This window comes from Danio rerio, chromosome 17 (assembly GCF_052040795.2).
Source record: "Danio rerio strain M-AB ecotype USA chromosome 17, GRCz13ab, whole genome shotgun sequence".
NCBI classification, from domain to species: Eukaryota; Metazoa; Chordata; class Actinopteri; order Cypriniformes; family Danionidae; genus Danio; species Danio rerio.
The window spans coordinates 35,586,828-35,614,291 of record NC_141037.1 but is presented as its reverse complement, the minus strand read 5'-3'; the positions used below and the strand labels follow the sequence as shown (position 1 = coordinate 35,614,291).

The 27,464-nt window shown below is 34.5% G+C and overlaps 1 protein-coding gene across 20 annotated transcripts in view; it reads right to left on the bottom strand.

The window, feature by feature from the left end:
* gphna (gephyrin a) overlaps window positions 1-26,881 on the bottom strand; it is a 170,532-nt gene extending 143,651 nt beyond the window's left edge. For 19 of the 20 annotated variants that reach the window (XM_087289145.1, XM_087289148.1, XM_087289156.1 and 16 more), the window contains exon 1: window positions 26,739-26,881. In XM_087289145.1, the coding sequence (XP_087145271.1) occupies window positions 26,739-26,802 (64 nt within the window). In that variant the 5' untranslated portion in view covers window positions 26,803-26,881. 20 annotated transcript variants of the gene reach the window in all.
* Between the last annotated feature and the right edge of the window lie 583 nt (window positions 26,882-27,464).

The following is a 27,464-nucleotide window of genomic DNA, read 5'->3' as shown; positions in this document are numbered from 1 at the left end:
TCATGATTATAAAGATGTCAGACAGTCTTATGAACACCCCCTTCATGTAAAGTGTTGCCAAAAGTATTTAAGACTTTTTAAGGCATCAAGTTGAGAATTTTGAATATTGTGACAACACTAATATGACATATGAAAATATCATATATGAGCTCCGAAAAATGCACGCCAACAGGTTAAAGAAGCGTAAAGAGCAGCATTTCCATTTGATGAGCAGCGCAAGAGCAATGGCAAGCGGTTCCTTTAGCCGTGGGTGAGGGGTCTGTGATTAATGTCTGTATTCTATTATCTGAGACGCCGCAGTCACACTGTGTCCAGATAAGGCTAGAGTTAAATTATTCACCCAGACACGGGCCAACAGAACACAGGCACATTCAGATGGGAAGACATGTTTAAGAGAAGAGATCATTACGGAGACACTTTGGCAGATTCTCTCTCTCACACAGTCTGTTTCCACCATATGGGTCTCTTGTACTGTTACTGATACAGTTTCTACCTCGCTGTGAGAAGTGTTCCCGGAATATAACCGAGCTGTTCAGCCATCAACAATAAGCGCTTTCCTTTTTTCTTTCAGCTGGCCCACTCAAGTTGTCACTAATCACTTAGGAAAGAGAGAGAAAAAACATTCAGGCGACAAATAAATAGAGATTAAAAAGTTAAACAAACTCTAATTGTATTATTATTATTATTATATGCTAATAAGTTTCTAAAAAATATTAATTAAATATAAAAAGCTAATATATAAATAAACAACCAGCAAAAAAAATTGAAAGATCATGCGTCTATGAATTATTTAAAAATAAAAAAATAATATAATATTTTTATATATTATTATTTTTTTTTTAATAATTCATAGACGCATGATCTTTCAATTTTTTCTATCCGTAATTATCCTAATCCCTAACATCCCTAATTATTATTATTATGCTGTTTTCATCTTCGAATAGGTCATTCACGTGAATCGTGCGCCCCAAAATAAAAGATTTTCAAACTACTTCTTTAATTTATATATATATATATATATATATATATATATATATATATATATATTTATACACATATATATATCATAGGTTCATACAGTGGTGATGAATGATATGGAAGCACTCTTTATAAAACCCAGTTCATTATATGAATACAACTTTTATTATATGCTACTAGGTGCATGCAAAGTGTTGGGAGTGACATAATGTGATGTTTGACATAGCACGACATCTATACTGCAACAGTCAGGGTGAAAAAAAAAGTCAGGTTTGTCAAAATAGATCTGTGCTGTATATGCCAAGTCTTGCAGCAACAGACCTGCCACTTGTCCTGTTACCGGTAAGATTTGTGGCGCACCAAGCCGATGATGAGCTGTTGGCCAATGTGCGGCCTTCAGTTAGTATCTGTCAGGCTGGTGTTTGTTGTGTTCCACATGTTGGCTTTAGTTGGACTCAATTCAGCAGTTCGGCCAATTCCTCACGAATTGGCATGAGGGCCATCATTGAGAGAGACTGCTCTGATTGGATATCAGTGCATGAAAATAAAAGTGATGAAAGCAAGTTAGGATTTAATGATGGCAAAAAGAGAATGCTCAATTTTTATGTGATAGTACTGTTTTTGTTTTTAAACTTTTGCTAAGGTTACACCTGTCATGGTCACTACTCTGGCAACTTCAAACTGCTTTTAGTTAAATGTTATGCTTCAGTGTAAATGGACTGAAATGCAGACTTTACAAATAAGCATTAGACACGTGTTTCACATCATTATTTGGTGATTTAATCATTTAAGCGCATAAATGTTGCATAATGTGATTATGAGAGCCAACTTGTGATTGTGAATTGGTTATTTATTTGCAAAGAAGTATCAGACTTTCCAGTTTGTCTCAGACTGTGGTAGGGTTGCACTTTTTGCCGGTACCATGGTAGTATCGCGATACTATGGCTACAAAATACTTGCAGTGCCATTGTAATTTGTAAACGGTAGTATCATCATTAACAGTCTATCTACAATAGATAGTGCTGCATGTGGAAAAGTCACTAAAATGCTCACACATTAGTGCAACAATAGACCATTTATTTTTATTATAAAGAAAAAATAAAGCCCTTTAAGGCTGCATGTTTTTTGACATTTCAAACGCAGACCTGAATCAGTTCATTTCTGTTCATGTCAATATGATTTAGTAGCTACAACAACCACAGCAACCTCTTAAAAAATGGTTCACAATCAAATTGAAATTTTGAATTACCCGATAAGACTGTAGAAAAATAAATAAATAAAAAAATAGATAAAAAACCCAAAACAGCAACAGGAAACAATTTTTGACCACCTCATATATGCAAAATATGATGGGACAATCGCAACTGTCCCACTTTTACAGGTACTCTGCCCTGCACAAATTGTGGGCCATACTAATTTTGTTTAAAAAAATGCTCTTTTTTTTATTTGATATAATTTTTGTATCTTTATTTTAATGTATTTTTTGGTGGTCAGTTATTTACAAAATAAAAATAAGAATAAATACATTTTAGGTGAAGTGACGTGCAAATAATATTTATTTCAATAATAAGGGAATCATAAATAAATTTAAGTAGACCTATAATAACATGTAAAGTATAGTATTCCTGACAATTTTCTTTATAATTTAACATATGAATTACAAAATCGCAAAACTATTGGATATCGTGATACTTCAGCTGGTATAGTATTGTAAGGTAATGGTATAGTAATGGTATTGCAACTACCTTAGACTGTGGATTGGAGGTTATAAAGTTAGAAAAAAAAATTACCAGCGTACAGGTATTATTATATTATTTCAACTTTCTTTGTGAAAGCTTTTTTAACTCAGAAGTAGAAGTAAAGCATTTACTTGTATTAATTGAATGAAGACCCATGGTCTCAAATAAAATTTAAAAAATGATTTAAAAATGTTAAATACAATGTGTTACACATCTAAATCAGAAAAATGAAAGACAGCATGGAAAACGCAAATAAAAAACAAAGTAGTAGGGATGGGAAGATTAACCGATATGTATCGATACGCGGTCATGCGCGTGCACGATGCGAGTGCATCGGTTGAGCAGCAGAGGATGAATGAAATTTTGGAAGCAAATCGAGATGCATCGGTTTTTGCGAGATGCATCGATTTTTCCGAGATACAGCTTATATTTTTAATATAGAATGTATTTTTTATTTATTAACAAGTGTTGTCAACCTGTTTTTGGCGCATAATTTAATCGACCTACATAAAGTAAGCCTTAGCAACGGATTTGCGGATGTGCACACACTACAACTCAGTGTATCAGGTGTGCGGATGAAGCTAGTGGAGCGCCCTCAGAAAGCGCGAGAAGCAAAACACATTTTATTCCCCACTGAGTTTTAAATCTAAAGTATGGCAAGCAACATTATGGATTTAAGGATGGACGACATGAAAGGACAGATGCAATTTGCAAAATGTGCCGCGCATCTGTAAAATACGCGGGCAGTACGACTAATCTGATATCTCACTTGAAGCGGCGCCACGGTGTTGTTGTGAAAGCATCTTCTAGTGTTTCTGCATCCCCGGCTTTCGCACTGCTTCAACCAGCTCCAAAAGTGGTGAGAAAAGCATTGAAAGTTTTTTTTTCCATGCGCAACAGTTCTGCTCGCTCTACGCCAATAACGAATGCTATTGCATTGTTCATCTGCAAAGATATTCAGCCTAGTGTCACGGAGAACGAAGGTTTTAAACACCTCCTCCTGTTAATTTTTATTTAATAATAATAATAATAATATTAATAATAATAATGATAAAAATAATTGGGTGTCACGGTGGCACAGTGGGTAGTTTGACCACCTCACAGTAAGAAGATTGCTGGTTTGTTATATTTTTATTAGCCTGTTGTTTACAGTGACAGTGATGTTTCAACGCAGCATAACACTGCTAGTTCACCAACTTAAGTTTTGAATATTCAGTGGCAAAATATATCTTTGTAAAACTTGTTTTCATAGTTGAAAAGTTAAATCACAATTCTTGTTGTGCAATGCTAAATTTATTTATGTTGAAAGAGTGCAAATATATATATTTTTTAATATATATTGCACTTATACATTCTGTTTATCTTGAAAATACTTAAATAATATGTGCTATATGTTCTAAAATGGCCCTCTACTGTAAACTGACACTCTGGCTCTGAGAGAAGAGCCAGTTTGTAAAAAAAGTCTTGGTTTTGCTTGGTTAATAAATAATCAAACTCATTCAATGGCACAGCATCCTCTTTCACATCATCTCATAAACTTGATCTAATTAGTTAGTGCTGAAATATCGCATCGTATCGTGATATGGGTGTGAATCGTATCGTGTTGCATCGCAATATGTCACAAATGTATCGCTAATATATCGGATCGTATTCTTTGTATCGAGATGCGTATCGGATCGGCATTATAGCTTAGATGCCCAACCCTACAAAGTAGGGATTTGCAAATTTATATTGTCTTGTATTTCTTTACAGACAATATGAACACAAAATATTTCATGTTTTGAAACTTAATTTCATTTGTAAATATACATCCTACCAAGAAGACATCATTTCCAGGGACACCCATGCATATTTCAACATTTCAAAGTCAATGCAAAACCCCTTTCTGCACACATTCAGGATTTAAGTACAAGACTGGACTGCCTGCAGTCCCGACCTGTCTCCCACAGAGAATTTGTGGCACATTTAAAAAGCGCATAATGCAACAATGAAAAACCTGTTGCACACCTTAAGACTTGTTCTAGGAAGAATGGGACAAATTTGCACCTGAAACACTTCCTCACTTAGTGTCTTCAGTCCCTAAATGCCTTTTAAGTGTTGTGAAAAGGATGGGCAACATGTGGTAAATGCTTTACTGTTACAACTTTTTTTATACTTGTTGCAAGAACTAAAAATGGAATACGTGTTTATTTTGAAAAAAAGAAAAAGAAAAATCACAAGGAACAAATATTTTTTGCTGTATTGTACACAATCAAATACTAGTCAAAGTCAACATAGAAATCACAACTTTCTTTTTTATTTGCGTGTGAAATAATAACCCAAGTGAAGTAAAAACAGGAAATGTCCATTTTAAAGTAAACTATCCCTTTAATGCATTCTTAATTTAAAACATTAGTTTTATTTGCTTACAGTTATTACAGCATTACTATTTTTTATTTTTAAATTCAAAGTAAATCTTTAAAATATTTTAATAGAGTACTGCAATCGGTACCTACCAAGAACTATGACATTTTACTGATATTGGGACTGTTGGTATCATGGCGACACTATAAGGAACAAAATAAAATCCCCAAAATGATCCTACATTTGCTAACACAAGCTATTCCATGAGCACACAGCCTTTCCCTTATGTATTCAGCGTTGCATGTGTCTAGCGTTGTGCGGATGTGTGTGTTTAGGGTGCCGTTGACAGTGGAGGAGTGTAATGAGAGTAATGATTAAAGGCCGATTAAAACTGCATGAGCATTATCGTGCTCATTTTCAGCCTCTGCTGCGCTAACTATCAAATACTGCTTTGTTTCAGCCAGTGTTCTAGTGTATAGGCATGTAAGCAGTCACACACATTCCTGTATGTGCCATTTAAATCATGAATTGAAACATTCCCACTACAAACCTGCATGAAATCCAGAAACTGAGTAATGTTAAAAGCATTCTGTTTGATTCTAAATGACGCACAATGGTGTGTGTGTTTTGATTGCGTCTCGTGATCTGGCCTGCTCTCTGAACTCTAATGGTCGAGCATGTGATAAATATATGACCAGCCATGAACCCCTTCAGAGGTCCATTTAATCAGCAGTCAGGAGACTCCACTGATTCAAGGCCGGCTCTCAGGGCATCATGGGACAGAGAAGGGCAAAGGTCATTTTTTGATCATTAAGGGCTGAAAACAGGCACGACGTCTTCGAAATAAAAGTCATAATCTGATGTGAATTATGTCTTGTTAGCCCGATACAGTGTCAAAATGAAATTGATCTCAGCGTTTGAAACTTTTTTTAAATAATAAAATGTATAAATTTGTGTGTATATATAAAGTTTGGGGTCAATTAAAAAATATATTCTGTTCATCAAGGTGGCATTTATTACATGTAAAAACATTTTTTTAAATTGTTAAAACACTAATTACAATTTTAAATAACTGCTTTCTTATTGTATGTAGTTTCAAATTAAATTATTACTCTAATCATTATTGCTTTTAATACTATTGCACTAATAATAATAATAATAATAATAATAATAATAATAATAATAATAATAATAATAAGTAATATTAGAGTGATTTCTGTAGGATCATGTTACTCTGAAGACTGGAGTTATGAAGCTGAAAATTCATCATTAAAAACACTGAAACAAATGATCAATTTATTGATAAACTACTTTTGAACAACTATTTTATCGTGCGATAAAATTTCACAATTTTGTAATTTGCACTGGACTTTTGATGGATTAATTGCAGCTTTGGTGAGCAGGATAATATATAAAACCAAAGCAAAATAAACAGAACCATTAAAATGCATTCTGTGAAAAATAGAAATAAATAAAACATGGTGGGAAAAAAATCTGATGAACGTGAAAAATCAAAACTGCATCCAAGCTTTGAAAAATGTCTATAAATGAACAGTGTCATGACTTTAACAGAACCTGTATAGCTTATGGTTTACTGTAATGTTTCCATATAATTATAAGGAAATATACAAACTTATTTTCGAGACTTTGATCTTTGTTCTGACAATTTTTGACACTCTTTTAGCTTAACTTTCTGCCTGCTAAATAAATGTTAGCGTTTTACTGTAGCATTTTACTAAAGCCTCTCCCTTTTGTATTGACATATTAAGAGAAACCTTCCACAGATGACATTAGGTTAAAAAACCAACAATATTCTCAAAGAGAAGGGAATCTCTTACTACATACTTCAGGGAAAAAGGCAGAATGAAATGCTGTATATAATCAAGCAAATTACGCATGAACATATCCTTCAGTAAAAACCTTCAGAATATAAAGAAATCTGATCTATGTCTAAAAGCCTGCTGAAGTGTAGATTTATATTTCAGTGCAAAAGAAAAAAAAGAGAAAAGGCCTGCATTGTAACTAGAATCTACAGACATACAGTATATGGATAATGTGTGACAAAGGAAACATTTAAAAGTGTACTTTGGATTTCTTTGTACATTAGAATAATTAAACACTTCAAAACCAAATATCCTAAAATTTCTATTAAAAAAAAATAAAAATAATAATAATAATAAAAATGTTGACTCTTTTAGCTAAACTTTCTGCAAAACATATGTTCCTGTTTTACTGTAGAAGCATTTCTCTTTTGTGTTGACACACTGGGGGAAACCTTCCAAAGATGACATTAGGTTGAAAATTCTCAGAGAGAGGGGGCTTTGGAATCTCTCACTACATACTTGAGGGAAAAAGCCATTGTATATAATCAAGCAAATCATGCATGAACATATCCTTCAGTATAAAAACCATCAGAAAATGAATGAAACTGTTGAAGTGTAGATTTATCGAAAAATAATATTTTGGAGAAAATGTGTTGTCATTAAAATGTGGGACAAGAAAAAAACAAAAAATATTTTGGATTATTATTTTTTTTTTAGTACATCAGACTAATAAAACATTTTATAAAAAGCCAAATATCCTAAAATGCCTTACTAGAACTCAGCATCTGTGACGTAAGCGCATGGCTTGTCATGGCTGTATGAAGTCATACACACCATGTGTGTGCAAAAGACACAATACACCGTCTGCAATGAGTTCACACGCACTGAGTGGAAGTGGGAAGTGAAGCATAGGCTAGACGGTATGGTATAAATGTCCTGCTGGATCATTTTTCCCACTGCTCCAAATCCCCAGCAGGACACAGACACAGAGCCAACACGTTCATGAGCCATTACGCATTTATGAATGGAGCGCATGGTGTGGTAATAGAGGCAGGCCTTGGAGCCCATCCTGCTGGAACACACTGTGAGAGGACAAGAGAACTGTCAATCACCAGCTCAACCAATAGCAGAGCAGGACACACTAAATAGAGCTCACCCAGGTCTCCCTCTAAATAAAAAGATATCAAGTCTTAAATAAACGTGTAATTAATCAAAAATGATATATTATTTTGGTGACATTACATTTTTACTATAGGCTTTCTGTTGTTAAATTGAACATTTGATTTGTATTATCATTAATAAAGCACAGCATTTACACATTAACTACTGAGAGTGAGCGTAAAGTGCTATTTACACTCAAAAAAATCAACTAGGCATGTATTGGATTTACAAAATAAAAATTTGTCAGATTGAAAAGAACAAATCAAGTTTACGTATGTTAAATTATTAATTCATGTTATTTGAAACTGAATCAAGAAATAATCAAATGAATTTGATCAGAACATGTTGATTCAATGAGACTGAGACGCTTCAAATCGACAACTCTCAGTGCGTTTGGATGTCACCATACGAAAACAACAAGAAGAAGTATCACCGCGTGTTTTCGGCACAGTTTGAGAATTTGTTTTCCCAAGAGCTTGAATGTTATGCATGTTATGTTGTTGGCTATATGTTTCCTATACATTTTATACTTTTACATTTTGAATAGGAGTACCAAAGTGAAGAAAGCCGTTTTAACTCAATTGGTAAAAAAAAATGATGTTAACGTCCTACAGGTATTGCTTAGGGATCAGTTTTCTTAAGAGCCAAGGTTATTTTGTTGGCTAAATGTTTCTTATACATTTATATTACAATTTTGGATATTATATAACATTTTGTATCAGAATATTAAAGAAGAAATTTGGCTATAATAAAAGAAAAAAAAAAAAAAAAATATATATATATATATATATATATATATATATATATATATATATATATATATATATATATATATATATATATAAAACATGTTTTCTGTCCTTTTTGTGTTAAATTACTTAATTTTAAATCTTGCTTTATAGTATTGTCATTTAAAAAATGTAATTTAAACAACAATATTGAACAAGAAATGTACTAGCTGATTTAACAAGACATAATTTTGTTAAAGTAAAGCTTTAGTGTTACACTGAGTAAATTAGAATCATTTTAATTAGAATAACACAATACAAACATTTTGAGTCAATTAGTTGCAAAGAAGTTAGACTGACATATTGAAACCATGTTTTATCTACAAATGTGCTTTGTGTTCATACAACATGTTCAAAGCAGTTCAGGTTTACTTGATTGGATTAGATGCATAAAGGGTGCCACGATTAAATCATGTTCATTCAACAATTTTTTTTTGACATTAACATTTCAACACAGATATAGAAAGAGAAACTTGAGATATAATCAAACAATAAATGATTTACCTTGAGTAGAAATAGGGAATTGATAAAAGAGTTATACTAAATAAGTGGTAATATAGTAAATATAGTAAATAATATATTATATGTAAATAATGTAATGTATATGTAATGTAAAATGTTTTATATCGTAAATAAGTCCGATATCATGCAACTCCAGTAAAAAAGAAAATGCTAGTGTATATTCCATGACTTTAATATGATAAATGAAACATGAAACGAATATAAGTGTCTTGATGAAATGGATCCAGGAAAAAAAAAAGAATACGGAAAAACAAAAAGAGGGTGAAAGTAAACATTTCATTAGTTATCAACTAACAAGCAAATCAACAGAAACAAATAAGGATCAATCTATATTTTACTATTTATTAATATTTGTTATACATAAAACACCATGTTAGTATTGAACTATATAACCTCAACATCACCTAGTATAATAAACAATTTGATAAACTATTTTGGTTAGGATTTGTTTTAGGGCTGTGCGATTAATTGAAATTATATCAAAATCATAATTTGAACATGCACGAACAGCACAAAATTTGTTGTGTACTCCCGACTGACACTTCTCCCGCAGTATGCTATTTGAACCACACCCTAAAACATCTAGGCATGGGGCGATAACCGTTTTCAAGGTATTGACGTTATTTTTCAATGCGGAAGTGTTGGGATTTGGGATTGTTTTACAACTTCCAATTTAGCTGCCTATGGGAGAAATTACTAAGAATAATAAACCAGAGGAAACGATCAAACTACTTGCTCTACAAACAAGTGTTTGCATGATTATACAGACAAAGTAGAATCATATAATAAGAAAATATCAGTTTTCTGCAACATCAAGTAGTGTAACAAGCTGTTTTAACGTCTAAAAGTGAATGCAAGTGAATGAGACCGGAAGTCTCAAGCCAACAGGATTCAAAATGGCTGCCCCCGCTCATACACGAAGAATAAGGTGAATGCAGGTGTTTGGAAAAGTCAAGGTTTTAAACCGCCAAATTTTTCTGTTATACTATGCCTAAGGTAGGAGCAAGATTTTTTTTAAAAATTTTTTTAGGACAACAGTATCTCCAGCAGAAAAGTTATCGAAAGATGCTGTTTTAAATAGTAAAGAAATGTGTGTTTTTGAAACAAATGAAGACAGCAGAAGTCAATGATTCATTTGAATCATTAAGCCTGCCACGTGTACTGTTCCAAAATATTTTAAATGTTTCTCAAAATAAAATATATTGTGTTCAATGGGGAAAAAACGTTTAGTTTTTTATCCAGACATTTAAAAAGAATATATTTTAGAGCAGTAACTGCAATACCGTTAAACCATGATATTTTTATCCAAGGTTATCATACCGTCAGGAATGAAATCAATACCAATATCAATATCAATCTTATACAGGGCCCATGCCTAGTGCCTAAAGAGAGCGCGAGAACTGGAGACTGAGCTTAATGACAAATAGCCTACATAAACAGGAATGATGAGTTCAGCATAGAGGACTAGATGCCCAAAAAAGTCAACATCTGTGGTGTGGGATAACTTTTTGCATACAGTAAGAATAATGTATCAAGTAACCAGGTAATTTGTATGACCTGTCAGTCACATATCGCGCCTAAAAGCGTGTGGAAAGTGCAAAACATCAGTTTCTTAAGTATTTTCAAAGCTCTTTGCGCTCGTGATCCTTTGTCAATGTTAGCCAACCATCAACCGTTTTCTTAGAGGATAACAAACTAACAAAACATTGCTGCAGCTCTTATACAAGTTTTATTTTGTTATTTTGTTTGGGTGTTCTGTGTTCGTCAAAATACACAATATGTGAACAGCCAATTTCACGGCAGCACCACAAAGAGGTCTATGATCTATGCATTGCAAAAACAATCTGTGGACACGTAGAAAAGTACACGCAACTACTTCTGATATGTGATCGAGCCTATTTATTTGTTTGTCTATAGGTCTGTTCTAGAGACTATTTGTTGCAACTTTACTAGGGGGATTTTTTTGTCTTTATGTATTTTTTATGGACAAGTTATAGGTCTTTGATAAATATCTAATTGTTTTCCTTTGGAAATCTGTTTTTATATTCCTACTGTAAAATGTCTGTGTGTGTCAAATCGTGATTAAAATCAAAATTGTAATATTGTTCAAGAAAATCATGATAGGTTTCCTTTGCCCACATTACAAAGCCCTAATTTGTTTTTATATAACTTATAGTTTTGATTCTCAATTAAATGTTGTAAAAAGAAAAAAATATATATTCTATATTCTACAATATACACATGTATATGCTAATAATAACAGTTATACTTCGAAAATACGTTTACATACGTATGTTCTAGAAAAAAATTAATAAGAGCAATTTAACATGCTTATGTCTATGTAATATAAATTCAAAACAAACTTAAATATCAAAATAACCAGTCAGAATGAGAAATGCTTGCAAATAAAATAAATAACTTGCAAGCATACAGTAATACGCAAGTATGCAAGCATATATGGAAATTAATAGCCATTATAAGCACAAACTTTGCATGAAAGCATCTTTTTATGTAAAATAAAGGCCATAACAAAGAATATTTGTTGCTTAAAAATGAGTTAGCTAACATTTAACTGTGAATCTGTGTGTAGTGCTTGTGCACAGAACCTTCTATTTCAATTCTGCACTAGTTGGACTAAGTGGGCCCCTTAGGCGTTTCAAAGAATACATCATTGCCATGGGGTTACACTATAAGTGAGACTTACATTAAGTATTTCTCAGTGCGAGCTAAACGGCAGAGAGATGCTTCAAAGATAATCCGCTTCAAAAAGAAATTTTTGTGCCCATGCTGAGAGATCTGAGCTCTAAACATATGCAGATAACAACTGCAGTGGATTTATCATGAGCACGCAATTTCATCTCGCCCACATCTGGACAGAAATCCCTCGATGGAATAGATTAATAATCCGCTAAACTGAAGATACCTTAGGTATAATGCGGTTACTGGAATGAGAACCCATTTCCATCACTTTCTTTGGTTGCTCCGAATGACAGTCGGTTACACCTAAAACGTCAACTGTGGTTAAGAAGTTTTTGTTTTTTTTATGGCAAAACAAAAAAGGAATTATGTAGTATTAAGTAGGTATGAGCAATATTTTATCATTTGCAATATGGTAAAGAAAACGCTAATATAAGGTAACAATTCTCCCTCTGATTAGAAATGTAACTTATAGCGATAATAACGATAAAACCTATAAGTGGGCATTGTTTTATTATAATGTGTGTGTGATAGTTTTGCGTATTTGAGCCTGTTTACAATTCACTTAACTTTAGTCGGGTGCATGAAATAACACATTTCTGTGACCAGAGATGGTTTAATAATCACACACATCATGCTATTCTATAGTATTCAAAGCATTGATAAAGGCTAGGTCAATTAGCATTGCTTTATAAATACAATTTGTTCATATAAAATAACAAGAATGGCTTGAAAAACAATACAAATCACCATATATTGTCACAAGCATTCGTTTGTTTTCATGTTTGATGCATTTATTAATTTATATATAAATCTTTATCCTCTTTGCGATCATGAAATATAATGTATTTTCTAAGTATTGTATGTGGAAAGATGTCTAGTTTAAATAAAATATAAATAAAATTTCAATGTCTGCTGTTTCAAGAGGTCGTGAACTTTGTCCACTTTGCTGTAAAGTTTATTTCTATCCTATTTCAGCACATCTGCTTGTGTTTTCATATGATCCTGAACAGCTTGACCAGCTGCTTCAGTGTGTTTAGGTATGGTTGTGCTCAGCAGGATAGTGGGCATCTAGAAGCACGGTTAAAGACAAATATAAAAATAAAAAAAAATATATTTTTAATTAAATTAATACTTTTTCTCAAAATATACAGGGCTTTTTTTGTCAAGGCATTTGAAATATTGCCAATAATATTGTTATTGCAATAAATTAGGGCTGCATGATGCTGGGAAAGTATGCAATATTGTTGTTGCGATATTGTTTCATTTACGTTTACAAAAGATATTATGTATTCGTTTTTTAAAAAAATGCTATTTTATCAGCAATTTTATAAATAATAATTTATGTAATGATCATACTAAAATAATCAGTAGTGTTGTCAAAAGTATCAAGTTCAATACTGAAACTTTTAAAAAGTCCATTTCCCGGTCTCATTTGAGGACTTTTGTGTACCAGCTTTGAAATGCTTCATGTCCAGGAACAGTAGTAAAAAGTGGTGAACTGATGACCTTTATGGCCAATCACAGTCATTTCTGTTAAGCATGTGAACACACACAAATGTTGGCAGAAAAATAGATGTTTTTAAAATTTCAGTACCGAATGGTACCGAAAACGATACTTTTGACAACACTTATAAACAAGTGATAGATATTTTTCAGGTTAAATCTAAAAACGCTACGTCAAGGTCCAAACTTTAAAGCACTATGAATGACTAAAACCTTGGTGGAAATTCTGATTCTGATTGGCTGCTGTCATTTTCCTCTCTTGTCTCCTGACATTGTTTATTTTCAGCTCTAAGTTCAGCTAAAAGCACCTACTGGAGAAGTTGGGATAGACATGGTGAAGGCTTGAGATTGTGACGGTATGATAACCTGGTTGTTGCTATCGGATACGTTTGCGGCTGGAAGTTAACGAGAATTATTTCTTTTATTTATAAAATTTCCCATTTATTGTATTTTATTAATGTCTACCCCCCACCCCAATCCTAAACCCAACCACAGTAACGTAAAAACAGTAGTTATACAAAGTATTATTTATTTAATCTATTAAATTACCCAATATATTTTCTTTAACGCCTACCCTCAACGCTAAACCCAACAATCACAGAACTGTAAAAGTATTAATTATTGTTATACAGAGTCATTAAAAAAATGCTGCTATATTAATGTACATATCCCACTTCCGGCTGGCCGCATATATGCGATCTAGACTTTAGCTGATAACCTTGGATATAAGTATCACAGACAGTTTCACGTAATGTGCTCACTGCTCTAAAATATACTCTTTTAAAATATCAGGGTAAAAAAACAAAAACCTTTTTCCCCTTCGAAACCAATGTATTTTATTTTTTTTTAAAGATTTATGATATTTTTGAGAAGTAAACATCTCAGGCTAAATAATTAAATTAAGTCATTGACTTCCGCTGTCTTTGTAGTTTCAAAAACACAGATTTCTATACAATGTAAAACAGTATCTTTGGATATTTTTTTCTGCTAGAGATACTGTTGTCCTAAAAAAAAGTGTAAATAAAGAAATCTTACACATACCTTAGGAACGGTATTACAGAAAATGTAGGCGGTTTCAAAACCTTGACTTTTACAAACCGCAGTATACCTTAAAAATGGTTATCGTCCCATGCCTAAGTGAAAATCCATACCTTTTAAGACCTTTTTTAAGACTCTTTCCATACATTTTAAGACATTATATAACCACTTTTCAACCAGAAACACTGGTGAGATTTTAAGAAACTAATCCAAAACTAAAACATTATTATAATGTATTGAATAAAAAGCAGACTTAATAATGTTGCCTTGGTTACTTCTGTAAACAAAGCAGCATGTTGTCAAATTTAGCAGGGCTTTATTGATTTCATAAACTACACAGCATCCAGATATTCGCAGATTTAGTTCAGACAAACTCTAGCATTCAATCATACATTGTATAATCAAAAATGATATCAAATTAATTGAATACATCGCAAAATATAAAATATAATTTAAAGTCAATATCGCACATCTCTAGCATTAAGCAACTGTAGGTTCCAAGTCTTTCAACATTCTCAATTACCTTGAAAAATGAAAGTGATCTTCAAAAATACACACAAATAATACACCCTTACGCTTCTATGGAGAAAACTATAAGAGACGGTGAACCTTGGAATGGCATAAATGTACACTCTAAAAAATAACTCAAGAGGTCTGTTACCACTACATAGTTTAATACACTACTGTAACTTAAAAATTCTAATATGCTGATTAGATTAAAACTTTTAAGTAGCCAGAATAAATTTATTAGGTTTTCAATACAGGTAAATATTGATAATTACATCAATTTAAAAATCTGGCTAATTTAATGGAAAATATGTCTGTCAGTTATTTAAAAAAAAATATTTAACTTGTAGCAACCCAACGAAATTGGGTTGATAACTCAATTTTTACACACTAATGGAGTTGTTTTGTATTTTTAAGTCCACACATTGATGTTTTTTTGTTATTTTTTGTGCTGATAATATGGGACAGAACATATTTTTATTTTGTAAAAAAAAAAGGAAACCTGTGGTTTAATACAAATAAAAGAAATTACCAGTAAACAACAATGTTGTTAAATTTATTTCTTACAAGCATGAACAGTGAATTCGAAAACAAACAAAAAAACTCAACAATTTCAGCTACTTCATTTATTTGAGCTTCTAAACTTGAAAACATGCATATAATTAAGTACATAACACTGGATTTGTTTCCTGCCTCTGATTGAGTAGGAAAAGATTTGGCTAACATAATAGTTTGTTGTCTGACCCTCATTTTGTTAGATGTTGTCGTAACTTGAATATATTAATGCAAACTGTTGCATTAGTTTTTTTTTTGTTTAATTTTGTCTAATCAATATTTGTAGAGAGTGTATACATATTAGCTGAAGTCATCTGTCAGAGTCAGAGAACGAGGAGCATAAATCCACAAAAATGTCATCCATGTCGACATGGAAAGAGGTATTCACATAAGCCACTACATAAAGGCGCCTTAAGCTTTTACTTGATATCTAACACAGGCCGTTCAGTAATCACTGACCAGAATGCTTTGTTATCAGCGTTCACCGGGGCTGATCTTGTCTGAATTTCCAACACCTGCGAAATTATGCTGCTGTAATTCAATACTGATGGCTCCGGAACGATACCTGGGGACTGACATCTGAACTATCTTTCATTAAGGCTTATTAATGGCAACTGTTGACGTTCAGCTGAGATTACATCTTGGCAGAGGCCCATGTCTTTCAAACACAAGGTCCTCTATTGCCTTTAAGTCTGGCACACAAGTTCCGAATTGCTATTGAAGTGTCTGCTCCTTCACCGCTGGAGGGTTTCAGGAGGTGTTAAAGGGACTTGAAGTGTAAACTTTTGGAGAGCTGCTTGAGTGTTAGCACAGAGATAGACTTCACAAGGGTGCTAACATGCTCTGACACCACAACGGCCATGAGAAACTGTATGAGGTGGAGGCAGATCAGAAGCAGCTCACTAGTGAGTAATCTAAAAGAATTAATTATTTCAAAATAGAGCAATTCAAGTCATGTGGGGAAACTGTATTTATATCACAATCACAATATATCAGAAAAAAAAATTTTAAAATCACATTGTCAGTTTTTTTTTCAATATCGTGCAGCCCTAGTTAGGCATGGGACTATAACCATTTTAAAATATACCACGGTTTGGAAAAGTCAAGGTTTTAAAACCATCAACATGTTCTGCTATACCATTCCTAAGGTATGTGTATGATTTTTTTTTTTTTTTTTTGCTTTTAGGACAACCGTATCTCCAGCAGAAAAGATATTAAAAAGATAATATGCTGTTTTAAATTGTAATGACGCGTTTTTGAAACAAATAAAGAGAGCAGAATTGGGGAAAAATGTTTTTACCCAGACATTTTTAAAAGTATATACTTTAGAGCAGTAATCACAATACCTTGAAACTATGAGATTTTTATCCAAGGTTATCATACCGTCAGAATTGTATACCGGCCCATGCCTAGCCCTGGTAAGAATGCAACCATCTGGCAAAATAAAAATTATATGCTATGACATTATTCCTCAAGAAAGTCAATGCAAATTTTTCATTGGCATTGGTATAGGTAGACAGATAACAGTAGATAAACTGTTACTAAAAAAAGGCTTATGATCCTTAAATTTACAAACAGCTTGAGCAAGCTCACACTTTTTGGCATAAAAAACACTTAAAAAACACATATTAAACAATTCTCAATAAAAGCTGTGAATTTTAGGTGTTTCTGAGTTTTTAAGGCTATTGACCTTATTCTAAAATGCGGAAGTGTGCCTGTTTTCGCGATTGTCTTAGAACTTCCGATTCAGTCGCCTATATGGGAGAAATGACAAGGAATAATAAACGGCACAAAATAGCCAAACTACTTGCTCAACAAACAAATGTTTGCATGACTACACAGATCAAGTAGCATAATATAATAAGAAAATATTAAATTGCAACATCAAGCAGCGTAACGAGCAGTTGTTAACGTCAAAAAATTAATGGAAGTGAATGTGACCGGAAGTCGCGAGACAAAAAGATTCAAATGGCAGCGCCCACTTGCCAGCTGAGAATAAGGTGAATAAGAGAGGGGCGTTTAAACTCAATCCTGGAGGGCCGGTGTCCTGCATAGTTTAAAACAGTATGCGAGAAGTACATGGACAACCTACTACTTCCGGTGAGAATCTGAAGTGTCTGAAGAATCTGAAGTCCCTCGAATTTCCTTCAATACAGCTGCCCGAATATATATATATATATATATATATATATATATATATATATATATATATATATATATATATATATATATATATATATATATATATATATATATATACATACATTTTTTTATTTTTTTTTATTTTGGGCAGCTGTATATATATATATATTCTCAATACAGCTGCCCGAATATATATATATATATATATATATATATATATATATATATATATATATATATATATATATATATATATATTACATGTGATTATTCAGTTACTGCATACTTGAATACAGTTCAACTACTTGAAATCATTAAACGCACTTTATTAGGTACACTTTACTAGTACCGGGTTGGACCCCTTTTGTCTTCAGAACTGCCTTCATTTTTCATGGCATAGATTCAACGAAGTACTGGAAATATTTCTCAGTGATTTTGGTCTATATTGACATGACAGCATCACGCAGCTGCTGCAAATTTGTCTACATGCCTAAATGCATTGAGTTGCTGCCATGTGATTGGCTGATTCGAAATGTACATTAACAAGCAGTAAAGTGGCCAGAGAGCGTGTATTGCAATGTTCGATTTTTCCAATTTCGTGCAGTCCTACTGTTAATACATATTTATCTTTTACTTTTTGAGAGCCTTTTAAAAATAGTCCGATTTAATAAATTGCCAATGCTTGAATGCATGATGTCTTAATAGGCTTTTTTAATTTTGACCATCTGACCTAGGACATGCACAAAATATTAATTAAAAATGCACTTAGGCCTAATGTTCATTAACACTGTATAAAAAGGCTACATTTGTTAACATTAGTTAAACTAAACTCATGAAGAAAACTTTAAAAGCATTTAATAATCTCGGGTGATAATAATTACTTAGTCAATGCTTTATACTGTAACTGTTAATAATTGTTTAATAAGTAACAACCAATGAAATTCAGTTGTATTTTATGCTATACATGAACATGTTGTAAATTTGGCTATTTTTTTTTTTTAGCTATTTATATTAATTTTAACTTAAATAATTTATCTCAAAGAGAAACGTTGATACCATCATAGGCCTAAATCACAAGACTACTGTCAGAAAAAGTTTTATATCTTCATTTACAATCTACAAGTAGAAACGTTGGAGTTAAACACACCATGGCTGTAAAAATGTCGCTGGAAAAACCTGATGCAGTTCAGATACAAATACACAGATGCCATGTTTGACTGCTCCACACACACTGAAGCATGCATCATCATGGGACGGTCAATCGATCATCACTCGCAGCTTAATCCATGGCCACAATATCTATAATTTTCGATATTTGACTCCAAAGCACACACATTTGATTTTGACATATTCTAGACCTCAATAATTTCCTGTACTTGAGGAAACGCAGCCCATCAATGACGGGCATGTACCTGACTTCAGTTTATTCGTTGAAGCACGACAGCTGTTCAGAAGGAGGAGTTCTGCCCACACGGGAAGATCGCTATGAACACCTCAGAGACAAGCCCTGACAGCATCCACAGCCGTGAATGGAACTCTGATGCTGGCACCTTTGAATGGAAAGATGAGAGCTGGAGAGAAAAATGATCTAAAAGCGTGTGCCTTTTCTCTATGTGCCATTTCATGTACTGGATATCAAAGAGTAGCCATGCAATAGGGCTGTGTGCAATATGAAAATATATATAGACCAAATATATTTCATATTATGCTCTGTTGTTTATATTGTGGTGTCGCAGAATACACCGTTTACGGTAATACTTTTTTATAATTTACAGGAGTGCAATATTACGCACCTTTATGGGGACGCAGACAGAAACGATGAGGTTGAAAAGTTTCAACCTTTAAAGTTCAACCATTGTTTACATTTTGTTAACTGATTTGTTTATGTTAGACCAGTAATCATTTGATTTAAGTGTTTTACATTATATTAGTATTTATTCTTACAATAAGTATTAGTATTTAATTACTACTATTATTATAATAAGTAAAAAAAACATATAATAAAAGTTTATGAGAGAAATATGATGACATAGGAATGAGTTCTAGTCCTTGTTTATACTATATAGTGATATACATCATTATCAGGACATGCTGTATTTATTGACTAAACCCCATTGTCAATAACGATAAAGTTTGGTGTAAAGTAGGGCTGCACAATATGTAATGTAATGTGTATTTATATTGCGCATTTATTGTGTATGGCCATACACCCAAAGCGCTTCACAATCATGAGAGGGGGGGTCTCTCCACACCACCACCAGTCTGCAGCATCCACTTGGATGATGCGACGGCTGCCACAGGACAACGGCGCCAGTGACAGTGATAGAGCCAATTCGGTGGATGGGGATGATTGGGAGGCCATGATCGTAAGGGCCGATAGAGAGACTTTGGCCAGGACACCGAGGTTACACCCCTGCTCTTTTATGAGAAGTGCCATGGGATTTTTAATGACCACAGAGAGTCAGGACCTCGGTTTTACGTCTCATCCGAAAGACGGCGCTCACTGACAGTGTAGTGTCCTCTTCACTTTTACTGGGGCATTAGGACTCACGCAGACCACAGGTTGAGCGCCCCCTGCTGGCCTCACTAACACCACTTGCAACAGCAACCTAGTGTTCCCTAGTGGTCTCCCATCCAAGTACTGACCAGGCTCAGCCCTGCTTAGCTTCAGTGAGTAACCGGTCTTGGGCTGCAGGGTGATATGGCTGTGGCTAAAATATATAATTTTAGCATCGATATCGTATACACAATGTTGAGTTTGGATTATAGTTGATCAATTCGCTAGTGTTTTTGAGGCCTGTGACTGTGGGATGGTTTTGAAAGCATTCAGGCCAAAGAAATTGTACCGTTTGTAACTTTTACAAATTAATAATGATAAATTATATTAAATTGTTTATAAAATGAAGACTATGTAGTGTTATTTAACATTTGATTATTAAATTACTGTATACCTACAGTTCGACTCATCTGGAAAACAATGAAATGTGATTTAATTAATTTGTGCATTTTACTTTATTGAATTTCTCCATGCTTATATCTATGCTATGATATCATATGAACAATTCCAGCGCTATGGATGTGACATTTTCAGTAAAAATTGAAAACATAAATACACAGAGAAAGTATATGTTAACATTATATTGAAACATCTGTATATATTTTCCAAAAAAACTAACCACAGAGTTCTGCAATCAGAAAAACATCAATCTATAAACGTTTTTTATGTTTTAAATGAGGAAAATAAGCATGTGTTATGCATGTGAACAAAAAAGTCTGTGAGTTTTCATTCTACAACATGTTTTGCAGAAAATAAACTAAATTAAACTGCACAACCCAAAAGAAACAACACTAATCAAAAGGACAAGAGTTGGCTCACTACAGAACAAACATGACTGATTTTATTTTATTGGACATTTTTTTGCATTTATAAGGAAAAAGCTTCATTATGCATGTGACATCTCTCTGTTATGTATGTGACGAATGTGAAATTGCTACTTGTGTGACTTTGGTAAATGAAATATAATTGTTTGAAAACACTGACAGAAACAATTTTGAGCATTTATACAGTCGTAGAAAATACAAACCTATGCAAAAACTTTGAAAGGATTTCACTATTTTTTTTCACGCCATGGTTGACATTTGCATAAAATTGCTCATATGCACTTCCTTACAAAATCTTCCCAATCGCTCTAAAATTCTAAATTCTTTTCAAATTGTTATTCAACACATCTAGTAAAATCGTATTCATATCACAATATATATATCGCAGAATAATTTTTTTTTTTAATCTAATTCTAAAATCTAAATAATTTTTTTCCAATATCTTCCAGCCCTAATATGAAGCGCTATAGTTTTATTATAATGTGTCTGCTGAGTGCAGGCCTTGGAGGAAATGCCACTAAGCTAAGTGTTATTTCCAATCAAGGTGCAAGGAGCACATGACGTGCACTCATTTTCCAGATGTACCCAGTTGAATACAGTACATCTCAAGTTTCCAGAATGCAGCTTGCACACTGCGATTCATGCTAGTAGAACTAACCAATCTGCTTTACACTTTTTATGGAATATACACATTTCGGTAATAATGGCAGACTAATTACCTCAGACAAACACAGAGCACCCAAACATAATTTTTTTTTTTTTAAAATGATGCAAAGATGTCGCCAGAGTGGCCACTAGCACTCTATCCGAAAGATTTTTTTTAGTATAGGAGGTTAGGGTTGGAGGTTAGGATCGTCGTCATGTGAAAACCGAGGGGTGGGGTGGGGGTATGTTATTTGAAGGCGGTGTTTGACAGAGTGCGCACAATGTGTCAAACAAGCAATGTATCACTCTTTTGCGGGCATCCAGGAGTCTCTATGCATTTGCGTGAGACTCCCGGAACTTCCAGGAGACTTGGGATGTCTGAATATCACTTTTAACAACTATAGTGAGACGCGATCCAGCAGTACATCCTTGATAAACTGTCCAACTTGCACTGCTCACTGGAGCTCAGACGAGAGCATGACAGTGTGTGTGTGTGTGTGTGTGTGTGTGTGTGTGTGTGTGTGTGTGTGTGTGTGTGTGTGTGTAGTCACGTCATGTGCATTTTCAGTGGACGGAGGGTCGTTCAAAATGCTAGGTAAAACATGGTGTGGATCATTTTCTTTCTAAAATGCCATTTTAATACTAAGACGTATTAGCGTAAACAAGGCCTAAGTGTGTATTTTCCGCAAGCAGGTTTGCGACGGGGGCAGGGTGGAGGATCGCCAATGCCGGCTCAGCATCGTGTTGTCTATTAGCCATTGGCGATGGATGATGGCATCATCTATCGGCCCAACCCTACAGGGGGTAATGTAGTCATCCAACTTCACAATATGTAATGTTGCAACATGTATTTGAATAATGCTGGTCGGTTCCTTTACTTGAAAGCTCAGATTTGATTTTAATAATTTGTTTTGTTTACAGAGTTTGAGGTTTACTGTATCATTATTATTGACACCTTACAGATGTCGATCTACCTTAAAGTTAGCTTTCATTGTTTAGTATTTACAGTTTACTATTGCACACACTTTGTCACATTTTATTCATCAAGATTAAGAGTCTCTTTAACCTATTTCTTTATTATATTAGAAGACATATGAGACTGCATATTTTTGTTTATTTATTTTTGTTTTGACTATTAACACTATTTGCCTTAGTAATGTTGGTAAATTAAAATAAAGTGGTTAAATAAAGAAAATAATTAATATTCCTAAATGGATTGTAACAAAATATTAAATAATTATCATTATATTGTAATTTCATTTATTGTTTTGTTTTTTGCTGTATTGCCCAGCCCTACATCTGAGCCTCCAAAGTGTGCAAACTACAGCTAAACCAATCAGAATGAAAAGTTTTTGGGCTGGCCAAAGCTGATGAACGTAGTACATTTACAGCTAAACAAATTCACTCCAATATCACAACCCCCTTCAAGAGGTGCTTTGTAGGATACACACATATTTTACTGTTCTGTGAAAAGACCAAAAAGCAACGCCCTTCCAAAAGTGAAATCCTCTGAGCTCAGCATTCAACCAAAACTTGCAACTGCTCTATATCTGTTCAGTAGACTCATCCAACAAATTTCCCCTAAATGTTTCCAGGCTATAAATCTTATATGTTAAACATTCGTAATACCAAACAGCACTCCGACCAATGATAATGTTTTCCTGGAAATCCGAATAGCGTGCAGACTTGGTCTCGAGCGCTGTGCCAGAAATAAACACCAAAACAAATCAACTTTGAATAGCACAACAAAAATCAATAGCTTCTAATTTCAATTCTATATTAATGCAAATGAAATGCATAGTTAAAACATCTCGCAGAGCTGCTTTTTAAATTAACACACATCTGAAAGCCCTGCTCGTCTTTCCGTTTCGCCCATTTACAACAAAAGGTCAAAAGGTTTTTGCTTGTCAATGCACAACTGACTAGAAATGGTGATGTGTCGTTCGCTCACTATTAAGTATGCATGTTCAGTAGTTCTGTGTGCTTGGTCCCATTTTCGTCTCACTCTAAGGCATCCATTCTCTCTCTTGCTCCCTCCCTGCCTCCTTTGCGCGCACACGCACACACACACACACACACACACACACACAGAGTTCCTCATCAATAAGCGTGCGCTTCCACAGAATGCCCCTACACAGTGTAGGCATGCTAACCAATCTCCTAGAAGGGCTAGGCGTGACTGCGACTAATGATGGACTAGATCAGCTGATGTTAGTATAAGAGAAAAGAAAAGGGGGGTGCATATAAAGTCCTCAGGAAAATCCCTCTCACCTTCTCAAAGATATTTCTGTTTCAGCTCTAAATAGCTGAGCAAAATCTTGCAACGAGTACAAATATGAGGCTGACGGCATTTCAGCACCAAAAAATAGTGGACAGCACCCTCAGCCAGCAGTCATGCTTCTACAGGGGTAGGGGTGTGTGTATGTGTGTGTGCGTGTGATGGGGGAGGGGGATTCCCACACTGTTTTATGCCATTTCCCCTTGCGACAAGCATCTCGGAGGCTCACGCTCGCGGAAACACGCCGAGAGGAATGTCATGAATATGTGACACACTGCAAAGTCACTGACATTTGCATTCAGTCAGTGTGTGCATTTCATCACTTGTGATGGAGAGTCTGATTCTTTTCCATGAATCGGTTCATTTAAACAGTTGGTTACAATGGATTGGTTTGAGAGAATGGTTCTTTTAGATGATCGCTGATATATTGCATGCTCTAAAACATCCTATTAAAACTTTATGTAGCCACATAACACTGTCAAATTCTGTTAATGTGGGTGACTTTTGTATTTTCAGTCATCCCAGTCCAGGTTGGTGAATCCATCAGTTGGATTAAAGCCAACTACATTTATAACAGCACTGAAAAAGTTACGCTTTTAATAACACTTAACAACAACATTAATACTAAAAACACAAATATACTGCTGTTTTGTTCTATTTTTGTGCAAAATCGAGCAATTTCTCTTTCTTCACAATTTCACTAAAGAAAGATGCTTGTTTAAAACATGACACCTTCCATCATCTTTCACTATTGACATAAATCAAAAATAAGTCTTTTCTCTATTACTTAACATACCGTACCTTAATGCATGTTGATAAAGCTGTTAATTATTACTAATCGCTCTTACCTACTCAGTAGTTTAATCCAATTAAGAAGTCACAAATGAATAATTAATCAATCATAAAATCAAGACAGCATGTGCATGATTTAAAATGAGAAATGTTTAAATAACAATTGTTAAAATCGTTGAGTTAATGAGTCATTTTTGCTATGACGTTCAGTCCAATTATGAAGTGCACAACCAAATTCATTCATTCATTTTCTTTTCACCTTAGTAGTCCCATTATTAATCTCAGGTTGGCACAGCGGAATTAACAGCCAACTTATCCAGCATATATGTTTTATGCAGCGGATGCCCTTCCAGTTACAACCTATCAAGGGGAAACATACATACACACCCATTATACACATACACTATGGACAATTTAGCTTACCCAATTCACCTGTACCACATGTCTTTGGAATGGTGGGGGAAACCGGAGCACCCGGAGGAAAGCCACGCGAACATGGGGAGAACATGCAAACTCCTCACAGAATTGCCAGCTGAGCGCAACCAAATTATTTATGCTATATATTTAATTACCTCAGAACTAACCCATTCTTTCTTGCTGGGAAACATTTGTATAACACTCCATAATAAAACAAAAAGTGCTGAGGGGTATAGCCTAAATAATGTGTCAGTGCTCTTTGGGTAAGGGACCCATCAGAACAGCAAAAATCAGTCCAAGGTCCTCGAAAAAAATGTGGAAAGATACTAAACAGCCTATATTGACATCCTTATATTTCAAGAAATAGCCATAACAATCAATGCTTTTCAACATCTTTCCACATTTTTCGAGTGCCCTGGACCGATTTTGCTGTTTATTCATATAACACTTTTCGATTCACCGAGTTAATGAGTTGTAATCTTCTTGAACAACACAACTGATCTATTTGATAAGAAAACTCCCAAGTTCCACCGACTCCTCAACAGACCGTTATAAAGATTTGAACGGAAAGAGCGATTCGTTCACGAATCAGACATCGCTATTCATCACTCATTCCCTCCATCTCCCGAGGGGAAACTACGGCAGCAATACTTAACAGCAAGGCGGCTGCTTCAGTGTTCAGTCCCCAGAATTTAACCAAAATTGGGGTGGCGATCAATGAACACGATTCAAACGCAAGCACGAGAATGCCACTTAATCGCGTGCACACTAAAAGCCATGATCGGTAACCCAGAAAGTCCTATTTAAGGTGCATTTCAGAGTGAATCTGTCAAGTGCACGAGATGCTGTAGGTTTGCAGATATCATCGTGCATGTGTACAAATAAAGCCTCAGATCAAACCCGAAGCAGAGATGCTGCTGTGCAGAAATCCATGAGGGGAAAAAACACACTGCGTGACCAACTCCAAATACCAGCTCGTGTCTACATAACAGCACTGTTCGGCATCCACACATGTTAATATGACCATAAACGGGCGCATTTCAGCGATCGGAGGGCTCATTCACAGATATAAGAGGCTTTTCCAGCGATCTGCTTTATGTTATTTGGATGTCTTGCGTACAAGCTATGAATAATTCATCACACAAACTGTTGTCTTGACACTGAGCTGTGCTGCATGACAGACCAAAGGCAGCTCTCGGGAAGCCGGATAGATTATAGAATAGATGTATAGACGAGTACGAGGATGTATGGATGAATAAAAGCCCAGCTTTTGGAAACGAGTCGAGGAACGCGAGAGATACATAGGCAGAACTCGCTCAGATAGGAATCACCACCGGCACGACAAACCACAGCAGGCAGCAGCGACAACGGACAGAGCCGCGCGAGCGACGAGGCGTAAAAGGAGCTAGTGTCATTTCGTATTTACCTGTCAATATTCCAACTCGGATTTGGTGGTCGTGGTTGGTTAAAATCATCCCGTCCGACGCCATGTTTAGCAGCGCTCTCGCCCGCACTGACAAGCCTGAGCAGAGCCGAGAGACGAGCGCCTCGAACTCGGGGGGAGGAGTCAGGCCAGAGCAATCTCAACACAACTATATAGATTTGGCAAAGTTGCAGGAGGTGTTGGTGAGCAATATTTACAGTTTACTCGGAAATCTGTTTTGACAGGGTTTAATGCACAACAAGCGTCTTCCTATTGTATGAAACTGAGACTGTTCAGTGCATTATGACCATCTGTCATTTTAAATTGTACACGAATGAAAAAATAGAAATTTATAGTACTTTATTAGAAATGTATAGATACTATAGTGTTTAGGCATGCTATAGTAAAGTGTATTATACTGTATATATTATAGTATTGACAACAGTTTGTCAATGAATGCTACAGAACACTATTAAAGGGATAGTTCAAACAACAAATTTACTCACTATTTTATCTTCCTCAAGTGTTTCCAAAACCTTTATAAGTTTCTTTCTTCTGTTGAACATAAAAAAGAGATTTTGAAGAAAGCTAAAACCATGTCAAAACATGCACATATTCAGGCAATGGATAAAAAAACTCTGTCAAACTTTGCAGAAAGTTCAATAGGTTATCTTGCAACTGGTAAAGTCTTCATTACGTCATACATGTCCTTCACATGTGTTTGCTTAG